At 45.3% G+C, this 26,374-nt stretch overlaps 1 protein-coding gene across 2 annotated transcripts in view; it reads right to left on the bottom strand.

The window, feature by feature from the left end:
- Positions 1-2,592: 2,592 nt before the first annotated feature.
- Positions 2,593-26,374, bottom strand: part of cxxc4 (CXXC finger 4) — a 35,445-nt gene continuing 11,663 nt past the window's right edge. For both annotated transcript variants that reach the window (XM_086121201.1, XM_086121200.1), the window contains exon 3: positions 2,593-4,574. In XM_086121201.1, the coding sequence (XP_085977327.1) occupies positions 4,530-4,574 (45 nt within the window). In that variant the 3' untranslated portion in view covers positions 2,593-4,529. The remainder of the gene's footprint in view (positions 4,575-26,374) is intronic.

The raw sequence follows: 26,374 nt of genomic DNA, 5'->3' as shown, positions 1-26,374 counted from the left end.
CCGCTCTGGAAGGGGGGGAGGGACAACCCCTCAAATAAAAGTGGTGTATTTGCAAAAGTGTGTCTTTTTGTCTAATTTGTTGTTCATGTGGATGAGCAACAGGTGAGTTAGCATCTACCCGAGGACATCCAGAGTTGTTCAATGCGCTTCGGTGATGTCACGTAGCAAGGTGGTGGTGGACCCCAAGAAGCAGGCAGGAGGGAGGAGCAGGGTGAACTTGACGAATTATATTTAATAAAACAGAGAAAACTGCATCCAAAACAAACAAAGTGCTAAAAACCAAAACAAAACCATGACTGTGGCAAAAAAACTAACAGGAACAGAACCATGACAGAAACAAACATGACAGTTGCAAGCAAACAATGACCCGTCGGGCTGGGAGTCCTTTTAAAGCACTAATTACCGAATGACCAACAGGTGTGCAGCTGCAGGGGGAGCCCTACAGTGCCACCCGTTGGTCCCAAACCGAATGACAGGTGACACTTCATTGAACAGGGATGATCTCATCTCAACTCGCAACGTCGCCAAACTGCAAACTGACAACAGCAAAAAATGGATGACGGATCACTTATACCGTATAGAGCCAAATACATGGTCAAATGGTCATCTCCATGTTCTGACTCTTTCTCCTGTTGTCATTCCAAAACAATGCTTGCTAGATTGTCGTTGTTATAAGTGTAAAAAAACAATTATGTAACCACATCAGCACCATTTGTGCGAAAAAAGAGAAAGTGAGAGAGAGAGAGATGAAGATAAACTCTTGGGACCCTGAGGCACGCCAATTTTTGGTACAATTAGGGCCCAAATAACACTGATCAACAGTAAATATGAAACAGTGATGGGTTTTTTTGTGTCTTTCAATGTATTTTTGATCATGATTTGAAAAATTCCTTCACTTTTTTCGAGTGCATCAGGTTTTGGAGATGTTTTCATTTTTGTTTTTAAATTTGACATATAAAAGCTTGTGCAAAGATGGATTTTACCATGCGTTGCTAGGGACATCTCAGAAAAAAATCCCACCTATTGCTGACGCTAACGCATCCTTCCATCCAACCCCTTTATCCTCACAAGGGTCGCGGGGGGTGCTGGAGCCTATCCCAACTGTCTACGGGCAGTACGCGGGAGACACCCCGAACCGGTTGCCAGCCAATCGCAGGGCACACACAGACGAACAACCATCCGTGACAATGTAGTGTTCAATCAGCCTGCCATGCATTTTTTTGGGAATGTGGGAGGAAACCGGAGTACCCGGAGAAAACCCACGCAGGCCCGGGCAGAGCATGCAAACTGCACACACGGAAGGCCAGAAACGGGATCGAACCCACGACCTCTGCACTGTGAGGTCAACGCGCTAACCACTGTCCCACCGGGTTGCCCACGCTAACCCTTAATTCAGAAATATTAAATTCGTATGTTACATTTTGTATTGTCCTATTTTTATTATAGAATGTGCTTGAGAAAAAAAATCAAGGGCGGATTCGGAAAAGTCACCCCCCCCCCAAAAAAAACATCTCGAAAAGTTCAATTTGTTGCCCAGTGTAATTGTAAGATTAAAAATGTTTTTTTTCTACTTTCTACTTGCCGTTGACTTTTTGTGGACAGAGGACGTTCATTTCAATCTTTTATTTGCTGAAGAAACCGTCCCGCTCATCCCTTAAATACTCAACACGAGACTGGTCCACCTCTCTCAGTCATCCAAATATTTTTGGTGAATTTTTGAAAGCGATAAACCAGTCTATGGCGTTGATTGATTTCTTTCCATAGGAAGCAACCTACTTCAACCGTTGTCACTTCCTGCCAGGAGAAGGAAGCGCCACATCGCCCCTCCTCCTCATCATCACCACCACCAGAACCCTGACGATTTTTAATCCCAAACGCAAGGCATGCGTGTGTGTGTGGCGGTGGGGATTAAAGTGGTGCGTGATATTATTTAATCTTGCCGGCCAGGGAATGAGCGAACGAGTTATCCGCCCTCTGATGACTAACAAAGAGGAGGTACGGCGCGGCGGCTATCGAACGCTGAAGACGCCACACTGCCGTCAACATGGCGGGCTGCGTGAAGGAGCTCAATTTGGGTGATTGCGAGCGGTGGAGCAGTCAGTCCTGGATGATTTCCTTCTGAACCCCCCCCCCCCCCCCCCACTTCATACCCCCTCAGCCGCTTCTGCCTGAGTCGCAACGACCCGGCAATCACTCTGATGCTGGCGCTATCTCAGGAGCACATCTCGCCTTCCTTAACCCCTCCCTCACATAGTACCAGCCATCATCCTCTGCCCCCCCCAACCCCCTCCTCAGTCCCCCACTCTTCTCTACGCATTCTAGCATGACAAACCACATGGGATTTCGCTCGTCCTTTAAAGTCTGCTGCCTCCGGGAAGCACTCTTCCCCGGCGCAGCGTTTTAGCATTCTCGGGAATACGTGACTAGGGAGGCAAAAGGACGGTGTGAGATTCATCCCATCACCTCTACGTCAACGGGCGGGTGGTGGATAAAAAAAACACCAAAACAAAACAAAAAAAAAACCATGACGATTTATCAACTGATCTTAATTAATCCTTTTCTTCCGGATCCAAAGTCAGGATGCCAAAAACGTACTTGAAGTTATTTTATTAGAACACATAAAAGCATCACAACAACAATATACAAATTCTTAAGTCGTCTTTAAAACGGAAAAAACACATTTTGCACATGCAACAACAGGGTTCAGGACAATGAGGAACCGAGGCTGGATTCACACGACGCGCTTCAAGCGACAATTCCGATTTGTGGCACAATTCAGGAAAAACAAACGAAACAGATGGACACGTATCGGATACGTACCAGTGCGAGGGCAGCGTAAACACACAGATCAGATATACCGACAAAGTAACTTTGCCGTCATCGAAACATTGTTGCCGTACACGCATCCTTTTAAAAATTGCCAATAGTGTATTGATGGTTAAAAAATATCACAAACTACAATAGCAAAACAATATTTCAAACTCAACTTACATTACTCTTACAAATAAATGACATTCAGATGACCTTGAAAAGAAACGTGTGCGCAACCGCCCGTGTACATGCACTTGGTGAAGACTCTGTAATTCCCGCTATTAACCCAGGCTAAACTTACAAAGATGTTCATCTTCCCTTAAACAGTACGTCTTTGACACCGATTACTACCTTGATAGTCTATTAGATTGTGAGCTTGTGACATCTTGGGGTTTTCCAGAAAGAGCACAAAATATGCGAATAGGTGAGTTTTTATATATATGTGTGTGTGTGTGTATGTGTATATATATCAAAATAACTGCAGATAGCGGCAAGTAGAGGAAGGTGTAGGTCACCCTCATTGAAATCAACGCAGGCACGAAGAGTTAGCCAAAGGCCAACTAAACTCTATTTAAAGTTGAACATGTATATTATTCATGACTTAGTGAGTGGTTACTTCCATGTTGGTGCTTGTGAAGTTATTTCCTTATATAAGTGCAGGAGTCATTTGAAATGTACATGGAAATAGTCCAGAAAAAAAAAAAAAAAGGGATCGAGGCTTGAAATCGGAACTGTGCACATTTTGACGAGCAGTGTGAATCCAGCCTTATTAGATCATACTTGGAGGGTGAGAATGGAGCGCATCGCTCAGTCCCGCCCCCCACGACCCCCCTGCAGCTCCAGAACAACACCTGATATGTTCAATATGTATAAGTGTACTTTCATTGGTGTCAAACGGGAAAGGGTTTCATGACGATGCCTCTGCTGACATCCATTCTTTTTCTTTTCTTTTTTTTTTTAAATACACCTCCAAACTTTTCCATCAGGAACTCTCCAGTGAATTAAATGCTCAGTTTTGTCTTTTTTTTTTCTTTTTTTTTAAAGCGCAACCCACCACACAAGACAATGTGCCCTGTTACTGTGGCGAGTCATCACAAATCTCAACAAAAAAGAGAATGGGGGAGGGTGGGTGCCATTCTTGCCTCATCGAGACAAAAAAAGTGGATGCTGAAATGGCTTCCGGATGATTCCTGGGAAGTGGAAAAAAAGAGATATCGGTGGGGGAGAAAAAAGGAGGTTGAATAATTATTGCTCCAGAGTAAAGTGTGTTGCGTTTCTCGTCAAACCGCCTCCCGTTGGGACGGCTTCTGTGTGGTTCCAAAAAGATTGTCCTTTTTCAAGTCCTTTCTTTACACGAGCTCGGCGGCGGCCCATTCCCGCCCGGCCGCCAACACTGAAAACACATTCATAAGACACCAAAAATATACATTATGATACTGTCAAAAGGTACAATAATTACACCGAAAAAAGAAACAACACCCAGTATGTTTTTGTCAACTCTGTCCCGTCCGTTACGTCCACTTTGTATTCTGTCCTCCGCTCCACGTGTATGTGTGTGTGTGTGTGTGTGTGTGTGTGTATGGGGGGGTGTTGTGTGAGCACGTGTGTGCATTTGGTGTGGGAGGGGTGGGGGGCGCTTTGGGTCACGTGCTCCGAGCAGACGGTCCACGGTCGATCGTGACCTCCGGCCGGGTGATGGATGACGGCGACCGGCGTTTCTAGAAGAACCACCGAAACGCTTCGCCGTTAGTGACCGGCGTCCTCTGCGGAGGAGACACAATGCGGAGATGCGTGTTATTGACATATGAAAGCAACAGAAGACAAGATTTTATGATAAGTATTATTTTGCTCCCGGGCTCCGCCAACATCTGGTGTTTACTCAAGCGCAGAGAGTTAAGATGGGTACAAACATACCGACAATCGCGTTGGATTTAAGCATTTTCTCTCACTTCTGCTAAAAGTGAGCAAAATGCCCCATTACACTGGTCCCCCAAAAAGTTTTGATCTTTTTTTTTTTTTCATAGATGCAAATCAAATGTTCGCGCCGATTTATTTATTTATTTTCAGAATTGGCTCTCGTCGGCATCTCAAAATTTATAAGGTAGAAACCAACAATAATAATAAAGAGAACATTTCTGCCTTGAATTCATATCTTTATTGCTGTAAGCATTAAGGAACCAAAAATCTTATTCGTGAAGTATATTCTTGAAATTCATTGGCGATCAATCGATCCGAATTTTTATTCGGCCAAATATTGGAATCTGCATCGGCCTCAACAAAAATCCATATCGGTCGGGGCTAGGTAAGTACCGAGGCTGACACCAACAGTGTTTGGGCAGGTCCAAATTTTCATGCAACATTGCTTTGAATGCCTCCTTCACAAACAGGAAGTCATGACGACAAGGCCGGCGATGAATAAAAGCACTTAGTTAAAAAAAACAAAAAAAAACCCAGGGGGCCACTTTCGGCGGCGACAAGCACCAAAGCGAGCAAAGCGTTTCATCAGAGATGCAGCCAAGGTGATTACATCCACGCCCCACCTACACCCCCAAATAATCACCACGCCGCATGAAATATTCCATTCCAATTCCCAGGAAGCAACAATGAGGCATTTAATTACTGCGCGCTGCAGCCGCAGTGAGGGGGAACAGTGCATCATTTCAATTTGAGCCGGCGCCAACAGAAAGCTCCACGGCAGAGTGGCAGCCTCTCCTTTCCCAAACTCATTTAGAAGTCAGAGACATAAAATAGCGAAGCCTCCCACCAATCCCCATGACCAATTAGCGCTCTTTTTATTTTTTCTGCCCCCCCACCCCCACCCCTCGCTCTCGTTTTTTTTTTTTTTTTCCCCTGCTGTTGAGTGGGAGGAAATGGTGCATAATCACAACTAAAATCACTTTAGCCTGAGTGGAGGGCAATTTAGCATTTTAATGCCCCGTGGCTTCTTAAAGGCATACTGATGAGCGCGCGTGCTTCTCCACGGACACGACGTTAAAAAAACAACAACGCCGGACGTGACATTTTCTTTGGCGTGTGGCCCTGCCACTCCAACTTTGTGTTGGTTGCACAAATTAAGACTTCTTGACAAAAGATAACCATTGAGTGTTCTTTTGTGCTACTACAAACAACTCCCGGGTGGGTGCGCTGACGTGGCGATGTGCCGTCATCAGCAATTCAAAAAATCCCAAATGGACAAAAACAAAACAAAAACATTGCATTTTTGAAGCCTCAAGAACATGCCATGTTATGTCGCTGCCTAATTGCATGGACGTCACGAATGATGCTTTCGGAAACAATGAAGAAATGCGCAAATTATACACAACGGACGCTATCTAACAAGCTAGCCGATAGGAGACACAGTAGCCCAAAAATTATTGCAACGTCAATAGGTGGTCCTCTTTTTCAGAAAGTAAACAAAGGGCTCACTTTGATGCCCACGAACCGAAGCTGAGCTGCACTGTGTTGGGTTTGACAAAAAGTTGCACTTCTTGTCTCCGTTAAGATATAGACTGGAGCTTCTTGAAACATCTCACGCTAAAAGATAATCATTCAACAAATACACTTTTCCTTTGTCTCCAAAATGAGCCTTAAATGTTTGTGAGTTGAAAGCAAAAGAAGTGTTAGCGTAACTGTAAATATTTTCAAAATACCAACAAACAACTCAATGCCATAACTGTGTTCATTTGTAATTCAACTTAGCATACATTGTCAGACAATCAAATTGCTACACAATCTAAAAATAAAAAATTAAAAAAAAGCAACCTTATCCAGTTGTGTCATATCGGTAAAGTCAGCATGCTAACCGCTAGCGGCAAGCTATGAACACCACATTTTAAAGATCTGCCAAATATTAGTATTTGTGACGACTTTTACCATTAAAGCACCAAAAATGTTTAAAAGGATTCCATCAGTAAGAATTCAGTTTATCATATTTTGTAAGACCTTCGAAATGCTTCACCGGTTACATGTCACATTATGCTGACAGCTAACGCGAAACTGGGAATACCACATATTCAAAACTGGCCTGTATTTATGATGATATTTTAAAAAAAGTGGATTTACTCGGTCACAGCACCACCAAACCTGCCACATTTATAACACATTCTGCTAATTGGTCATTTTAAAGGGACAAATACGGCTGTACCAAATGGCTCATTTCGGTTTTGAGCGTGGCGCTGCTCTTTCAGAGCCCTGTCAACATTGGAGAGCAAGGTTGAGGCAAGAACGCTTGTGTTAATCCATATCCTTTGATCAGTCGCCGGCGGAAGTGTGGCGGGCGAGAGGCGATAATGACCCTGATCTGGGCGCTCGGCATGTGTTCGTTTTGTTAGCTTTTTGCCATATCGATCCGGTGAGGCTCGAGTCGCCGCTGGGAATGGCACGCCGTGGCCTCTCTCGCCACGAGACGCCTCAGTGACCGGGATGGAGGAAGGCTCAATTAGTACACGTCCACCTGAGACAGGGGGGTCAGGGGGGCAAAAAGTGGCCAGTATAGGACATCCGTCCGTCTATCTTCTAGTGCGCATATCTTAGGGTCTCGGATGAGCTGGAGCCTGTACCGGTTGACTTTGGGTGAAAGTCGGGGTACACCCTGGACTGGTACCCAGCCAATCATAGGGTAGATCTAGACAAACACCTAAGGACAATTAGGAGCACAAGGACCGCCACATCACAATTTATGGCCCACTAAAGCAAACAAAGTGTCGGCTTCACATTGCTCGCAAAAGGGTTTTGTTCTTTCCAATTTGGCAGGAAATCTGAATCCAACCATATTTTTCACCAAATCCCTTCCGAACATAAACCGAACAATAATTGTTGACTGAAATATTCGAATGCTACGATTTTCCATGACTTCTCATTACAAGTGGTTGTGAACACGATGTGACACAAACAAATAGAAGAAATGGCGCATACAGTCATACCTTGATTAACGAAATCCAAGCCAGCAAAAACCACAGCAATTCTATTGGTTTGCGTTTTGGAAAAAAACAAAACCAACCAAACCAAAAAAAAAAACCTTACCGGACATTGAACCCCGCTATTTGTGGGGGATAGGCACCGGGCCGGCCCGCAAATTGCAAATATCGGCACATAACTGACACCCATTGAAATAAACTTGGAGTGAAAAGTCATTTCCCACAACAACAAAAAAAAAAATGGGCGAAATGGCAACTCGCCCAAATTGTGAAATATTGAACAACATTTTTTAAAAAAATATGCGAATTTGCGAATCCGCAGGTGTCGAATCATGAGTCTGCAGGGGTCGTCCGTATTCTATTAAAATCCAATACAAGACAATGTCAATAAATTAACTAGTTTCCTCAAGTTTAATTACTGTAGGCATTGTCGTTTTGGTGTGCCGCATGTGTGGCTTTAAGGGGCGTGGCTTAGTGAGGAATGGGAGGAGCTGGAGCTGGACAGGTATTTCAGTGTGAATGTCTGCTATTCTATATTATATTTATTATATTTGTACTTGTCTCCGTCCCATTCAATCAATGAAAGTGTGCCTCTTCTTGCTCACGTGCACATTACATAAACTGCGCCCCCCCCACCCCCCATTTGTATTAGATGTGCATTCAAAAATCAATCGAGCATGCACAATGAGTTTGACTCCCCTCATTTAGAGTCTTCAATTAACCTAATTGCACCTTTTGGGGAGATGGGAGGAATCCGCATTCCTGTCAGAATACCTCACGCAAAAACATGCAATCCCCAGGAGATTCGAACCCAGAACCTTAGAACGGTGAAGCGGACAAGCTTAACACTCCAAATAAAAACAAAGCGAGCAAATTGCCAGAGATGGAACAAGGCAAGGGCAAAGAACAGGAAGGGTCGACGGGGGCACGACACCCCGAGGTTTTCACCTCGAATCAAGACGGCGTGGCAGCAGCTCAGCCCCTCATGAACGCCGCGGCGTGTGCAGCCGAGCATACATAACAGGGTGGCTTGCGATCGCACACGCAGCGGGAAGACAATTTCCCGCTCCGGCGGGCGAAGTATCGACGGGCCAAGCGGCGTCTCTCGACCTCAAATGAAGCGCACGTCCACGGTAGACGGCGCATTCTAAATGCCATCTTGCCGTGATAAAGATGAGGAAAGAAAGGGGTGGGGGGGGGGGGGGGAATGACACGTGGCGGAAGAATTTGCTGCTGATTGCGGCTTAAGGTCTCTGGACAGCCGTGACACCCCGTGATCCTCACTCAAGCTGGCAGGTGGGGGCCGCAATGCCAGCTGATTGAAGCCCAGTGGAAAGAAAGGAACAACTTGAATAGGAAATGTCAAAGTCAAGTCACGTCGCCGCCAAGTCCGACCACCGCAGGGTGCGCAGGCAGACCGCTCATTTCGGCTTTTCGTGATAGACGTACGGCGGCTTATTGTAACGCTCATTTTTCTTCATCTTTGCAATTTTTTTTTTTGCCACACTCATTCGTATTTCCGGACATTTTAATGCTTTCGTCCTTCGTCGCAGCAATTTCCATTTCTATTTTGGGATCCGTCGTTTGCGATTGGTTGGCATCCAGTTCAGGGTGCCTCCTGCCTGAAGACAGCTGGGATAGGTTTCGGAACGCCAAGCGGGTCAGAAAATTGATGCATGGATGGATCCCTAGTTACAAAATAATAAATATGGCCAAATACCATCGCAAAGAAAATGTGAGTATAAAACAACTTTGCGAGATAACCAACAGTGATGGTGGCCGGATGTTGAGAAGTTGACTAATAATGTCTAGCGGTGGAGCACCTGAAGCTCACAAGTACTGCAAGTCAAACAATTTGCTTGCAAAAATAAATAAAAATATAAAACCTGCCGTGCAGTGGCTCTTACCTTGATAAACTCGTAAATTGGGCGACTCGTGGATCAAGGTAACACAATACTTTCCAGAAATGGTGGCTAACAATGTGTGTTCAGAATCGACCACATTTTTTGTCGCGGCCCACTTCGGAATTACGGCTTCCCTCGGAGGGCCGATGCAAAATCTCAACGTTATTTATTAGCCAAGGATTATGAAAGTTGACGCACATAATTTTCTCCTGCGGGCCACATGAAATGACGTGGCGGGCCGGATCTGGCCCCCCGGGCCTTGACTTTGACACCTGTGGTGTAGATTCTCAGTCATCCAGGTCATTGTTGAATTGAGGCAACATGACTCCTTCTTGTTCAAGATGTTTCCCCTTTTTGGCCCTGAACTGAAAAATCGATGAAGAACAAAGTCCGCGTATAAAAGATGACCCTTGCGTTCTGAACTGAAGAAGCCTTTTTGGATGAAAGGTGAAATGTCTTCAGCGACCAAAAGGAGTCGAATTGCCTCGAAAAAAAATTTGCTTATGACCATGATATTGGACGATGGAAACTCGGGGGAGTTTTCGGCCATCTCCATTTTCTTCTTCGTGTCATGGCACATCTGGAATAACTTGAATTCCTCAAAAAACGCTAAAATTGGGTCAAGGTACCTCTGCGCTAATATAGGCAATCATACCAAATTTTTGGAGGGGGGTTTATAATTTATGCGATTCATGGCGGAGCTTGGTCCCGATCCACTGCGAGGCGACACGCTTTTGCCTTGAGCTGAAAGCAGGTGCACATGTATCTGAGGGTAAGCTCAAGCCCCCCCGCCCCCAAAATAATAAAAAGGCACAAAGAGTGCACGAGCCTGCCCCCTGGTCTACCCCGCAGCCTTGGAGTCACGCTGAGCCGCGGCCAGAGATAAACCACTCAAGACGATGAGGGCGATAATGGCAGACGCTACCGCGCCTCAGAATTCAATCAGCGCCGGCATGTCAGCGCGGATGAATGTAAAAGTGAAATATGCTCGCCGGCGCGCGCTAAAAGACGCCACGCGGGGCTTCTGGGAGGAACAACAACAGGCGAGAAGGAGGAGGGGGAGTAGGAGGAATGGCGAGCGGGGGCAGCAGCGGCGGCGGGGGAAAGTGAGCAAAAAAAATAAATAAAATGAAAATGATGTGTCTCTTCTTCTGGCGGCGCAACCCCAGCGGCATCCTGAGCAGACTGACTTTAAGCGCAGACTGCGAATAAATTACCCTTTTGAACTTGGGGGTGATTGCAAATGTGCCCCGCTTTCTCCCGAGAAATGTCTGGCGCTAACCCCTTTGCTCTCGGCCCCCCGAGTGATCGAATGATAGGAATGCAATCATCGGCCAGCTTTTAATTTGGCGGAATTATTGGTTTGAGACGACCGCTCGCGTCTCCGACCTGAAGTACGAGATGGAAAAGTGGGAAGACTAAGCTAACTGCTCCTCAATATATTTTTTTTACACCTGGAGGTGAACACCAAAATGTTGTACCCAGGATGACTGCTCCCAAAAATAATTGCTCCTGGGGTGACCGGTTCTTGCACCCGTGGTGGTTGCTTTGTAAGATTTTGCACACTATCCCCCCCCCCCCCCCCCAAAAAATGTTTGCCCATATTAATAAAAATTTTTACCTTAAAATTTGCCCCATTTTTGCACACAAGGTTGACTGCTCCCTAAAATTTGGCGCCCAGGTTGACTGCTCCTCAATTTTTTTTTTTTCCCCTGGAGTTTTCATCCAGGTCTGCCAAAATCTGCACCCCAACCTGTTCAGCCCCGGGTGACCATCCCCCCCCCCCCCCCCCCCCCCCAAATTTTACACTCGACACAAGTAACGGACTAACAGTTTTTGCGCTAGTGACAAAGAAATTCTAGGACAGAAATCCGTTTCTTGGTTGGAGCAAATTTGTCGCTATGGTTGTCTTTGCTTTCTTGAACCAACCAGAGTTGTTCCCTTGAACATTCGCCGATGACGCCCTGCGCTGAAATCAGCGTGGCTGTTAAGGCTCAAACTCCCCGGGATCAGGAGAGCGGAGCTGAAGGGGGATGATTTTCATCACGCTCAAGTAGGGAAGCGGCACACATTCGGTGGGGCACGGCTAAGAAAGAAGCGGCGAGTGGGAGTTTCGGCGGCGCAGTCGGCCTGAACTGATGGCTTATATATTGCCTGTCACTTTATTCGGCGGGAATATTGGGGCGTTGCCAAGCTCAAACCTGGAAGGTACAGCAATCCATCACCTGCGCCGCAGGCTGGGGGGGGGGGGGGGAGGGGGTGGGGGAATCTCATCTCCAAGCTTGTAGCCAATATTCCCGCTTACCCCAATGCCATTTATAAAAGCTACCTCTTGCCAAGGCCGCCATGACAGAGGGGCGCTTATTTCGTCGTCTCCACGCCAATGAACCCCCCCCCCCCCCCCAACCCCCTCGTCCCCTCCGGGCACTGCGTTGTTGCGCAAGAAGACATTGCATACGGGGCAACGATGACTCAAATTACGGCAGTCGTGACAACATTCAAAATATGAAATTAATTCGTTCTGGCAGAAGTTTCTTCACAAGAAAATATGTTAGTAGAGATGCGCTTTCCATGTAAATGCCCTAATTCGTTCCAAGACCCTCAAAATTCAGACATAAATGTTTTCTAAAGCATAAAAATGCATCCAAATATGGAACAAATACATGTTACAATTAGATTATTGCACAATCAATGACAGTTGTGCATCATGGAAAAAACAAAGAATAGAAAAAAGTGATGGTTATTTAACTTTTGACTGTGTCCTTGTCATTTTTTGCCCTCTTTAGTTCATGTTCTCTCCCAGAAGTGTTTTTTGCCTGGCGTTTTGAAAATAACTGATCCATGGATGTTTGCTTTTGTCGGCTTTTAACAACCCTTCGAATTTGTCCATACTGTATTTTTACCTTTCGTATCTTGAAATTTCTTTCGTAACAAGAGGTAATATGTTTCCTGTTGTTCCTTTGGTAACTTGAAAATTTCGTACGAAGAGACGTTTGTAAGTAGAGCAAGTGTATACAGTATTCGCACGTCACTATTCGGACTATCATAGTAAGAGTCGAGATGGAACTAAATGCACAATTTATTTAGTTGTTCAGGATTTCGTCAGTTGTTCAAACCATTCATTGGCTCAGTCTGAGCAGCCATTTCAGGTGAATTTCAGGCCACGTACTTTGACAAACTCCTACGGGGAAACAGCGGCTTACAATATGAAGTATACTAAACAGGAATAAAGCGCGCCGCTATCCTTGGAGAGACAAAGATAAAGGTAAAAGGTGGTACTTGGTGTGAAAAGCTCGAGAACCACTCGAGGAGAATTATTCGAGCGATGTCAGAGCTAGAAACTCTCGTTTGAGCGCATGACTAACATGGTCATACTAAGTGAGAAAGCACGAGACAGTTTCTTCACACGCACACACGCACGCACGCACACCCACACACACACACACACACATTATCTCACATGTTGTCGTGTGATCGCACGCCACTCCCAAAAGGTTTCACTCAAGGTCCAGCTTTTCACCAAGCGTCCCTTAGGAGCAAATCACGCTAAGTGTATTGCGGGTGTTTGTGAGTAATGAGGAATTTGGGAGTTTTTTGCTGACTCGGCTCATGCGCCGAGGTGGTGGGGTATGAGGGAGGGGAGGTGGAGATGTATGATGGTGTGTTTAAGAGCGGCGAGAGGCGGGCTGGTCACAAGGAGGGGGGGGGGGGGGGTGGTGGTGGAGGGCAGCGGAGGAAAACCAAATCCATCTCCATCTCCGAAACATCCTAAAGCTGATTACTAAATTCCGTGGGAGGAAGGAGAGAGAGAGAGCGAGAGAGAGCAGGCGAGCTCGAGATGAATGAAGGAGAAAGCAATTAGCCTCGGTGCAATTCCAGCAGCGTCCCCTGACTTGATGTTTTTTGACCTTCGCAAAGACTCTTGCCAAAATATTGCCGACGTGCAGATGGACCATATGGCGACGAGCTGCCGAAAGGCCGAGGTCAGCATGACTCCGCTCGCGAACAGCCAATGTACTTGACGGTGACGTCAGTGTCATACAAGTATTTTATAAGGCGCGCGTAGGAGCGGATGTGCATAACAATGGCGTAAAGCGCTGGTCCCCAACTAACTGATCCCTTCGGTACAGACACAGACATACTAAACACCGCCCCCCAAAAAAGAAAAAAAATGTTTTTTTTTTGTAGAGGAGCATCTACTGTATGTGCCACCTGAGCGGGAACATTTGTCAGCAAATTCTACCCCGGTGACGAATGTTTGCCGGTCTAATGGTGGTCGCGTAGCGGATATGTCTGAAAATGTCAGCAATCAACATGGCTTGGACTGTTTCATGCAGTTAACCTGAGGCAAAACAATACAAAAAAATAAAATAAAATTGCGATCTCTGTGAATATTATATTCAAATTTATGGGTTTGTGATTGGCTCCAGGGGAGATGACGACAGCTGCCGTAAAATCCATATGGCACTTGTTGATTTCTGAAATAAAATCTTTCTTTTCAACAAGTTTTACGTAAGAGTTATTGTCCCGTATTTTCAGCGCTATAAGGCGCACCTAAAAGATCCAATTTTCTCAAAGTCCGACGGCGCGCCTTATAATCCAATGCGCCTTATATATTGATCTATAGTCTGATTTCTTAGACGTAGTATTTGAAATGTTCTGTAAAGCGCTTTGTTACAGCTGCAGTGGTTGTGAAAGCGCTATAAAAATAAGGCTGTATTGTATTGTATTCGTTTTAGTGTAGCTCCATCTAGTGGATGCATAATGCAATGACAGCCACTATTGTAGCTTCTACACTATGTTCCTTATAATGCGGTGCACCCTATATATGAAAACAATTTTAAAATAGGCCATTCATTGAAGGTGAGCCTTATTCTCCAAAGCGCTTTATAATGCGGAAAATGACGGTATTTGGTCTGCCAGTAGGGGTGGCTCTATTTTTGTCTGCTTTGGCGCCTTTGCTTGGACAATTTATATTTTATTAGACATGGCTTTGGCCTAAACACAAAAACAGCAACTCAGTGAGTTTTTTGGTGGGCGGCAAATACCAGTGAATAGGTACACCCCCAAAAATCCGTGAATAGGCAAATTCACAAATTCCGAACCACGAATATGCAGGGGTTCACCTTATTTGGGCGACATGAAAATACATCTGTTCCCCGCTACGGACACAGCTGAGTCGCTGATGTCAGGGCAGATGTTCTCCATCAGCAGCTAAAAGCGAAACACCTGCTGGATACATGACATCACCAGCTGAGGTGTAGCCAAGAGATCCGTCTGCTTGTCATGTGCCTCTGTAGGAGTTTACCGTTAAAATCTCGGGGATATTTGCCAGCTAGGATCGAGGAGCCGGGGACGCTAATGTGCGTGCGTCTAATTCCAAACATCACAGGGGGAAGGCATGCGGAATGTCATTTCTGGGAGACGGGCTCGCAGACACCACGACGCTTCAATTTGTCACGCGAGGAAAATCCCTTCCCACACAGATGGGAGCCTGGGCCCGACGCACCCTTGGGTCAGAGGCAGCCGTCTGCAGTCAAGATCACCTTCCTGTCGGCGCCCGCCTCCATTTCAATTAGCTTTATATAAGCACCCTTGTCCGACGGGGGCATCTCAGGCGAGGCCGCTCGGAAAGCTAATTCCTCCGGGAGAAAACCTTATAAGGTCGACGCCGACACGTACGCCTTACAGGTGAGATTTTAAGGGGAAAAAAAGCAGCAATAGGGAAGCGTGATGAGGTGACAGACGGGACAAGTAAGAGTTTCTCTATCAGAAGCACTGACCTACATTGACATGATTCAAATATTTCTTCCGTGAAATTGTATGAAGTTATTTGCAACAGTCTTCTCTGATTATTTCATAGCATTTCTCTTGGCTGCACTTTTTTTTTTTTTTTTTTTAATATCAGATTACAGTCTACGTGTTGTCATGTGAATCTAATCTGCCCATGGTCATGGTACAATTTAAACTATGTTGGCGATGGAATTGTTTTTGAAAAGGGGAAGTCCATCCATCCATTTTCCGAACCGCTTGATCCTCACTAGGGTCGCGGGGGGTGCTGGAGCCTATCCCAGCCGTCTTCGGGGAGTTGGCGGGGACACCCTGAATCAGTTGCCAGCCAATCGCAGGGCACACAGAGACGAACAACCAATCACGCCCACACTCACACCTAGGGACAATTTAGAGCGTCCAATCAGCCTGCCATGCATGTTTTTGGAATGTGGGAGGAAACCGGAGCACCCGGAGAAAACCCACGCAGGCCCGGGGAGAACATGCAAACTCCACACAGGGAGGCCGGAGCTGGAATTGAACCCGGTACCTCTGCACTGTGAAGCTGACGTGCTAACCACTGGACTACCGGGCCGCAAAAGGGGAAGTCAAGTTAAAAATTTGTATTTACAATAATACAAAAAATTTCACCCGTACTTTCCCATCCTGCTTACTGTCTGGTCATGTGACATTCGCAAGCTGAGCCATGATTGGTCCTTACCTGAGCCCTGAGCAACTGTGATGTCATTTTCAATCGACAACAAGAGGCAAAATGGCCGCCCTCGGAGACGGATTAATCACAGGTGGATTTTGCTGCTTAATTCAGATTCCACAAACGCAATATTAATCAGAATGCCGTGTTTAGACTCGTGGAGCCGCATGGAACATATTGTAAAGAAAATGATTGACTTGACTTCCCCTTCATCCAGCCAAATTTCTCACCACAGGGCCAAAGCACAATTTTTACTATCTTCTGAAGTTCGAGCAACAAACCGCACACATGGACACATTTAATAATCAGCATCTCTGGTGATGCTGATGTATTTTATTTCATTGTCTTTATATTATTAGCGAAATATTGTTTCTGAATCAATTAAAATGATGTTAGTGGAAGAGTTGCGTGTATTTTTGCAAAACTGATGGTTTCTAAATTTCCGATGTGGGGGATTAAATTCGCTAAATTGGGGCGGCATGGCTCAGTGATTGAGTTGTCGTTTCCCAATCCGGAGGTTGGTGGTTCAACCCCCGGCAAATGCAACCATGTCGATTTGCCCTTGAGCATGATACTAAAACCCAAAGTTGCTCCCGGTGCTGCATCACCAGTCGATGAATGAGGTAACAGCGTGAAGCGCTTTGAGTACCCGAGGTAGAAAAGCGCTATACAAGTGAAAGCCCATTTACCATAAAACGGAGCTTTCGGAGCAGATAAGAGCCTTGCTGGGGTCGAGTGCAGGAAGTGAGATATTGGCTCGCATGTGCACTCACACTGTATACAGTGGCTGCAAACCACATGCGCGGTGGATCCATAGCGCAACCGCAGCCACTATTATAGCTTCTATTCTATATGCCTTCAAATGCAGAGCGCCCTATATGTGAAAACAGTTTCAAAATAGGCCATTCATTGAAGGCGCGCTTCATAATCCGAAGCGCCTTATAGTGCATGCTGCGTCATCAGTAGGTCAACGAGGAAAAGTGCTTTGAGAACACCGAAGGTAGAAAAGTGTTCTAGAAGTGAGAGCCCATTTACCATCTACCATCCAAATCCCTCTGGACGCCCAGGTACCAAATGCACGGCCCGCCACCGCGAGGTCAGGACATCAATTCTGAGTGCAGAAAAGGTGAAAAGACATGCCGGACATGCGTCGGATGTTTCGATACCCGAGGGATCCACGATGGAAATCCGCAATTTCCCAGCCAAGTCGCAGGCCTTTGAACAGCGAACGGGAGCAGCGAGAAGCCGCGTGGGTGCAACGAAGCTCACAGCGAGGCAACGCGCCGCAACTTGTGTGAAATGCTAAATTGAAATGCAAAAGCAGGAGCGGGGCCGCCTTGTTTGGAGCAGATTTCTCAGCATCTGTGTGGGAGCGGTGGATCTCGGAGGGACTTTACGCACAACGCCGCATATTTACTGTAAATCAACATAATATTTAGGTTAGACTTGGTGACGACAAACAGCTCAAGTGGAATCTTTATCGCCACTCGATCTCCCAATTGCTATTCAATTCAAGCAGAAGTTGGAATATTATTTCTTGCGTAGCTCTCTGGACAGCTACAAGGGAAGAAACGATTCGTGGTTACCCCAAAAACGTGATTGAAATAAAACAGTGAGCATTACAGTTTCAATTTTTAATGCCCATTAATACTGTATGCAGCATTTTTGAGAGTCGTCGCAGTTTTTTGCCGTCGCCATTTAGTGCGCAGCAGAAGATGAAATCAAAAACGGAGAAAGAAGATGCAAATAGCAGAAGACAACAAGAACGTGGCAAAGATAACCAGTATTTGTGGACGACTAATATTTTTGTGCAAAATATAAAGCATATATATATATATATATATATATATATAAAGCAAGGTATTTGGGTAATATTTTGTATTTTTTCATAAAAAATAGTCCCAATTTTTATTAGTAGGACACAAATATTGGTTAAAGTATTGTATCATTTGTATTTTTTTCACCAATATTATTAAGGCACTTATTTTATTTTCCTATACAAACACATTTTGGTTTTCCAAATTTCTAATAAATTTTGGAACATTTAGATATGTTGGACAACAAATTAAGTTAGCATTTTTTTATCGCTATCTTTATATATTTTTTCTAAATGTCCCTAATATTTTTGATTTTTTTTTTTGTATTGTACTTTTAATTTGAAGTAACTTTTGTTATATTTGGACGATCGAGTGTACCTGATGAAAAAGCAGATTTGTATTTTTACCTAACGTCATTTTGTAATATTTTTGGTATTGTCTTGGTGCTGGTTGTGTAAGCGTACTTGATGCTTTGACGTGTGCCGCCGCATTTCTCTCATTTTCGGTCCATACGTTTGTAAGAGGAAATGTTTGAAACGTTCGGACCATTTACAGATGACCAAATACTGGACCCAATAAAGAGCAAACAATTATTTATAAGAAGATGATAGATGATTGACATTGGCATTTTGAATTGTGATTCATTTAAAATGTGAGAAAAGGCGCAGAATGCAATCAGGGGAGCATTAAAAAACAATCAGGCTACATTTGGGTTAGAACACGATCATTTAGGCTCTTTGCTAAGCACAAACAGTGCAGGATGACCCATTATGGTGCACTTGTTACAAAAAAATGGTCTTTCTCATGGGGAAAAGTGAGTTCATGAGCGAAACATTCCGAAAGGATACTTTTATGCATATTGCTATAACCGCAAAATGACAACAGAGTGAAACCGTGCGATGTTTGCTCAAGGTTATCGTACCATCAGAATCTGAACCCGGCCCACGCCTAATTACGACAATAAAACACTCAGAGCGTTTATGACGCCGCTGTTAACATTAACGGTGTCACAAATGTAAAAAGAAGTTAATTACTTGGGGTGGAACGGTAAAGGTTACAAAAAAATAAATAAATCACGGTTCAATACAATAGGTTTTAAGGTCATGGTTAGATTCAGGACAAAATGCGAATGATAAAACTGGAAGAAGGAACCGAGTTAATGACGTTTATAATGAAATGAAAAACTGCGAGCGATAAATTGCCTCTGCCAAAATAGGATCAAATAAATTAAATGGAATGTGAAATAAATGTATAAAGTAACTTTTTTTTTTAAACATTGCCATTATTAGACACTAACGTAGCATGAAAAAAGGTATTGTATTCACCCTTCATATACGCAAATGTAAATGGCATTTTTGAAATTCATTTTCCATTTTCTGAAAACTCACTTATTTGCAGTTTTGATGCTTTTTCTATAAATCTCTCAAATGGCATGAGAGGAGGTCAAAGCCCCATCTAAAGAGGATTCGCCCCCCCCAAGGCAGTATGTCGAAATGATACAACTTGACTCAGAGACTAATATTACCGTATGTCGAGGACGAGTTAAGTTTAGCCTGGGTCGCTAGTGGAAGTTACAGACAGTCTTCACCCCAGCCAATCGCAGGGCACACAGAGACGAACAACCATCCACGCTCGCAATGACACCGAGGGACAATTTTGAGTGTTCAATCAGCCTGCCGTGCATGTTTTAGAATGTGGGAGGAAACCGGAGTACCCGGAGAAAACCCACGCAGGCCCGGAGAGAACACGCAAATGCCACACAGGATTTTTGGATTATTTGAGTTTGAAATTATGATATTTTGGAATCAATTACAGTTGAAATTATAAATGTATGCAATTGTAAAAATTTTAAGGGGTGCATCAATTATTGTTTTTTTTGGGGGGGGGGGTTGTATTCGAGCTCAGATGATGCAAACCACCTTCGATAACGAGTCACAACGCATTTCACACCTAAGCAGGTGATGTCAAGCTAGCTAGTAGCACTTCTGGGCTTCTTTTGAGGCAGCGGTAGCTAAGGTGGGAGTAAGATAAGAACTTCCTTCCTGTGCTGAGTCATTTCACCTCATCTGATGGGGGGCGGGGGGGGGGGCAGGGGGTTCCCAGTTGTTACTGAATCATACACCGATCGAGCAAACATCTTGTGACGAGCGACAACAAACCGTGAACATCTTAATAGTTCATCAGCAGTGGGAGACAAAAGAAGAGAAAAGCAGAAGGAAAATGTCCACCTGATGATCATCCATCGTAAATCCTATCCTTTGCCCCGGGGGGCAGGGGGGGGGGGGCACAGCCCCACTTCACACCTCAGTGACGCTTTCTAACCTCGGGCTTTCTGTCAGGGAGTGTGGGAGAAGTGGGGGAAGGGTAACGTGGGGGGGGGGGGGGGGGGAAGAAAAAAAACGTGAAATATCGTTCTGGGCATGGTGTCAGATGCTTGCCATGAAATATTCATAATGTGCGAGCAGAGCCACAATAGAGGAGGTGGCGGCATGCGAGGATTTGACTTGCAGAAACGGAGACGCGGGGGGGGGGGGCCCACATTGGCCGATTTATATCGCCGTCTCCGGCTGTCACTCACGGATTTCACTTTCACCTCAGCACGGCGTCGTCCTTTGAACCAACAAACTCAGCCGTCGCTAGAATCCGACCAATGAAGCCTGTTTGGGTGCGAAAGAGCCGAATTAGAAAGCAACAAAAAACCTTGGCTTGGATAGTCTCTCAAATTATTTTACGAGGATATTTGGGTGAACTGTCAATTTGTGCGATTTCTTGAGTAAGGTTGGAGGCGAGGCGCGCTGATGTCGGTTCACTTGGGTGAATTTTTAACCCTTTGAGGGACAGCGGCTACTACAGTGGACAGCTTCTCATGTTATCAGGTTACAAAGTGCATGAAAGGGTGAGACTCGTGCTGATTTGAGGAGAGGCAGTTATACGTCCAAGTGACAAATGGAGACAGAGGCCCCTATTTGAAGAAATTCGTCATTGCCGTACTAACTATTGGAGCCAGGCATCTATTTTGTGCTCATATAAGGATGGAGGCTCGGAAAGTTCATGTTGGTTGATTGGATGATGAGGATTTTCCATTTCTCCCCACGAGTACAGTTGTTGTTTTTTTTAAAGGACATGTTGATTTGGGAACAGGCATTTATTTTTCCAAGCAGAAAAAGTAAGTGGCGCGTTAAGGTCGTTGCCACAGTTTAGGGAAATATGGTCAGGCTTAATTGAAATAGAAATCACGGTAAAAGCTATTTCTGGCGACTATTTCACTGAATAGTTGTACCTTGTTGTGTCTTGAATTGCTGTATCGTTTGTAGGAGGCATTTATTCGGGAGGGGTGGGGTGGGGGGGGGGCGTCCATTTGAAATAAATGCTTCTCAGTCAGGTTGGAGGCCAGGGATGCTGATGGCCAGCGATTAGGAAACAGGAGATTTGGTGTTTCTATGCGCAAGTCCTGTTGTTCTTAAGCAGGTGTTTATTTCGGGTTTCGCGTTTATTGGTCCTGGTGGCATGCGGCACAAAAGAGGCCTGCCGTATCTACGCATTCCTATCTGGTGCTTGTTCGGCAGCTCGCCATGTATACGTCTCTCGAACATGTTATACCGTATCCATTCTGGCACAGTCCATGGTTGTGTTTTGTCTCGTCCTTTTTCTCTATGGCAGTGAATTTTAACAGAGGTGGAAAAAGGAAGCACTCCAACCTCGCGGCTCATGAGTGCAACCGGCTGCACGCGATTATCACCCTGCCACCGCAGCCCCAAGCACCAGCCGGCTAAGTTTGGAAAAACTTGTGAAACCCTTCTGATCATTTCGATATTTACAATTATTTTGTACTGGACTGGCTGTTTTGAGAAAATATAAAAACCTGCAGAACATTTTTTATTTTATTTTTTAACTGTCAAGGTTTCAAGAGGTAGAATTGGGCCATCCAGTAACTGAAGGGTTGGCTGTTCGAATCCCACTGTGACCGCGTCATGTGTCGTCGTGTCCTTGGGCAAGACACTTCACCCACTTTTGCCTCCAGTGTCACTCACGCTGGCTTACGGCTGGGTGTGAATGTTTCGTAGTGGTCGGGGGGGGGGGGGGGGGGGGCGTCGGCGAATACCGGCAGCCGCGCTTGCGTCAGCCTGCCCCAGGGCAGCTGTGGCAACAGAACGTAGTTTACCACCACCGGAACGTGAATACGTGAGTGCATGAATAATGTCGACACTATGAAGCGTCTTTGAGTGTCCCCAAAACATGCGGCATAAAAGTGGTGCATTATTATTATCATTTTTATGATTATTTAAACCGTGAATCCAAAGGACAATCGGTTTCAATTCATGACGCTACGTTCACACAACAATGCCCATTTCAGATTGTGTTTTGCTTAAATCCCATTTTTTTTACGAGACTCCTTCACATGACAAAAACAAACGCGACTTGTAATGTGAAGGGAACGCGTCCGTGATGTAACGCGCATGCACACAAGACGCCGAATGATAAGCACGCGTGGTTCGATGTTTATGGAAGAAAATACTCTGTCGTGGCTCATTTCAGAATGGCAGGGGAGCGAGACAGGAGGAGGTAGAAATATTTTGAGGAATGAGACAGGGCTCCTCGATCTCTTCATCGCAGAGAGATGTCCACTAAAGATGATGTCACATTATTGCCTCGCATAACAAATGATCCGTCTGTTACTCTCAGCAACTTTGAGGATTCAGAGATGATTGTCTGTCGTCTTCCAAGCAACCCAACCCACCCCCACCCGCTGTTCGATTTATTAAAGACCCGTTTGACTTTGCAGCGTCCATGTCAGGGAAGAGCACAGCTTCCCCGTTCCTACCAACGGAATATTATGGAGAGTCTTCACCACACGTGCATGTTCCCAAGCCCTTCCTGTGCATTTTTTTTCCCGCCAAAAGCAAATAATCCGTAAACCTTTTTAATGTTCTAAGATGAATTTTAAATGATATCCAAGTGTTTTGGGGATAACAGGGTTCATTTAGCATTGAAACTATCAACAGAGGCAATTTTAATTTTTATTGTTATTATCATTATTTTTTTTCGCAATCTGCAGCAAATATTAGTTGCTATTCCCCATAAATAGCACAAGGTTTATTGTCCTGTAAGATGCTAAAATAAATGTTTGGGTAGAGTGACCCTTATTTCCAAATTGATGATGAAATCCTCCAAAGAACGTGTCGATTCAAAACAAGCCAATCATGTTTTGAGGAGTATTAAAACACTTTGTTTCCGCGAGACGTTGCCGTGCGTTCACCCGAGGCTTTTATTTATTTTTTTCTCTCTCGCCCCTCGGTAATGACGAGATACCTTTTAACTTCTCCGCCGGAGTCGGCATCAATAATTTACCGCCGTCTGTTTAAATTTTAAAAGCGCCACACATTAACGTCCTCGCCGCACCTGCTCTTTTCACGCTTGTCCGTGCTCGGCCCGGGCTTGCCCCCCCCCCCCTTCCAAAATCGCTCTCCACATCCCTACCGCCCCCGCTCTTTCTCTCTCTCTCTCTCATAAAGACAATGACAATGACTTCTATGTCACCACTGAAGCAGGGATGTTAAATCACACAAGGGCAGAGCGAGGCGACGGGCCACGTAATGTGAGGGCATCATCCAGACGCCTCCGATTACGCTTTGTCCCTAATTGGCAGCGGTGGTAAAAAGGGGTGAATTCTTTAAAGGCGCCGCGCGTTGGGGCTCGCCTGAGGACGACAGCTTTCTTGCCACCTATGGAAAGCTGACAGAACATCCGCTCGGAGGGGGTGGAGGGGGGGGGCTACGCGTTTAATTAATGCATCCTGGTGACGTGACAGCGAAATCCTATTGTCTTGATAGGGGCTTAAGGTTGCCCTTTAGGTTGAGATGCTCACCGCCGCGTCCCCCTCACCTCGTGCGCGCTCAGTCCAAATTAATCTGCTGTTTTAAAGCTTGAATAAACCCGCTAAGTACAAAAATCTAAAGGCCGACTTCTCTCCCTCAGGCTTTTTTTCCGTGTGCAGTTTTTGCCTCTACCCGCGGAGATTGGCTGGGAGCACTCAGGTTTATCGGCCAATGGGGGAGGTAAAGGTTCGGGGAAAGGAGGCGGAGGGGGAGGAGGAGGAGGGGTGGCGAAGGTTACAGATTGGTCTTTATCTATTCCGAGCACACCGACAACAAATTAGACCTGGCTCGACGTCGCCGCCGCCGCCGTCGTCGCCCTCGCTCTCATTAAGAGGCTGAATCTCAGCTATTTTCCTCAAGGTCCCGCTTTTCCTATCATTTCTTTCTTTCTTTCTTTCTTTCTTTTCCTTCTCCCCCACAGGAAGCAAAAAGGCTTCCGTGCAGACGTGCCACCTTCACGTGGCGCTCATTTCACGTCGTCATATCAACATGACACAAAGGAACCTGCTGGGTTGGGAGGTAGCGGGGGGTGGGAGGATTTGGATTCTGTGCATTTTCCACGCGCGTGACTCGATGCTGCCGGCCTTTGACATTTTGCTCGTTTAAAACAGAGGTTGAATTCTCTGCAACCGAATGTCTGGGCTTTGTCCTCTATGCCGTCAACGTTCGGTTCCAAAACGTGAGAACCTAATTAGATTTTACGTTTAAAAAAAACAAAAAAAAAACTTATATATATATATATATATATATATAGGGAGAGGGAGAGAGAGAAAGGGGCGAGAGAAAGAAAGAGAAAAAGAGAGAGAGAAATTTCCTTTGTGGGTGAATGAAGTCTGTCCATCCATCCATCCATCCAAGCTACCTATGGAATCAATTTCTACCCCCCCCCCCAAAAAAAATCAATTTGGAAATTAATAAGAGCCAGCTTTTTGCATTTCCGCTGGAGCACATCCAGGTCTGCCAGCGTCACTCACAAGCTAAAAACCTTGAAAAACGAATAAATTATGCATGCAACGCGTAACCTTCAAAGTGCGACTGAAGGTTGAATTTAAATTGTCATTTGGTGTGGGCAGGCCCGTTACCACCTGACGCCATCGGTCAGGCATAGGATGCGTCCAGAAGCACGGATTGCAAAACAAAACAAAAAAAACACCCACGCACCGAACAAAAGATGTCATTTACATTTGATTACAATTTATGGGTCAGTTAACTGTACGTGACACTCTTTTGGATCATCATGTTTGATGAGGGGGGCATCTAATTTTTCAGGTTAACTCAGATTTGCCCTTCATGCGATAAAGTATTTGGACTTTTTAAAAGCCAACGTCATTAATGTTGACACTTATGCACAATAAATATTTCTAGTATGACATTTTTAACATTAACAAAAGAAAAAAAACAACAACCAAAAAATCACAAACAAACCGGCAAAATTGAAAGCGAAGCCTCAAAAGTACCAAAATTTATCTCCCGAGATCTAATTTCAGCAAACATTCCAGGAGCTATGTTGTGCTTTTTTTGCGATTCACCTATACAACAAACACATTTGCGAAGCGGCTTCAGAATACAAAGTCACGTTGCACGCGTGGGCATGCTCAGTTTACTGAAAGCGGAGTCAACTGCTAGCGTGAGTTGTTAGCACGAGCTCCTAGCGAGTTAGCCACGACCGAGAACGGCTAGCTCAACTACCTCATTAAAAAAATGATGGCCAATGGGCAAATAAAATGTTCTTAAACCGCTGCCAGTTTTACTACAGTGACACTAGAGTGGAACAGATTCGATTTTTCCATTAATTCCAATGGGGGAAAGTTGTTTTTGAAATTTTAATGGCCATGTGTAGCACAACCCAAGCTCGGGCCATTTGGACCATCATGCCAAAACAAACAGCCAAAAGGGTATTTAACATTCAAGCGACAGCTGCGGCGTGATGCATGAGACTCCATCGACACGCAAAGTCGAGGTAAACCGAAGCGAACGCCGCCACGCGTGGGATCGCGCGCACAAAGATAACGATAGACCTTTGAGCCAAAGCGACGGTATAGCCGCGCAGGAAACGATAGGGTTAGATGAGATTCCTCTGCCAGGCTAATCCATCCTGCTAGCGCAGAGGAGTAAAAACAAGAGAGGGGCGTGCCGACGAACGCTGCGGCGGTGACACGGGGCAACTCTCGAGGGCCTTGCATTAGCGCGCTAAATTAAAGGGGGTATTAGATTAAATTGGCTCTCCGATTTCAGGGGTGTGAGTAAAATTCCGATTTGCATTTTTCCAACCGCTGCTTAAGATATAATTAGTTCAGGGTGATTCCCATGTGTGGGAAATGCTGACAGCCAAATCTAACCGGCTGCCAGTCGCTTATCATCGCTCGCAAGGCAACGAGGTAGGTGAGGCAAGAAGGTTTGTGTGTCTTTGGGTATTTAGCCAGAGCGTGGCTGCTGAACAGTTTGTCACTCTTGGCAGGAGCAGTTTGCTTCCTTCGTCTCGTCTGGCGCCAGAAAATCAGTCAACTGTAAATATTTCTGACAAGACAGGGGGATGCTCTTTTTAGACGACGCATGAGCAACTTACTGC

Source organism: Hippocampus guttulatus, chromosome 9, assembly GCF_054856545.1.
Source record: "Hippocampus guttulatus isolate MCC_2025c chromosome 9, RoL_Hgut_1.0, whole genome shotgun sequence".
NCBI lineage: Eukaryota > Metazoa > Chordata > Actinopteri > Syngnathiformes > Syngnathidae > Hippocampus > Hippocampus guttulatus.
This window is presented reverse-complemented; position numbering and strand designations above follow the sequence as displayed.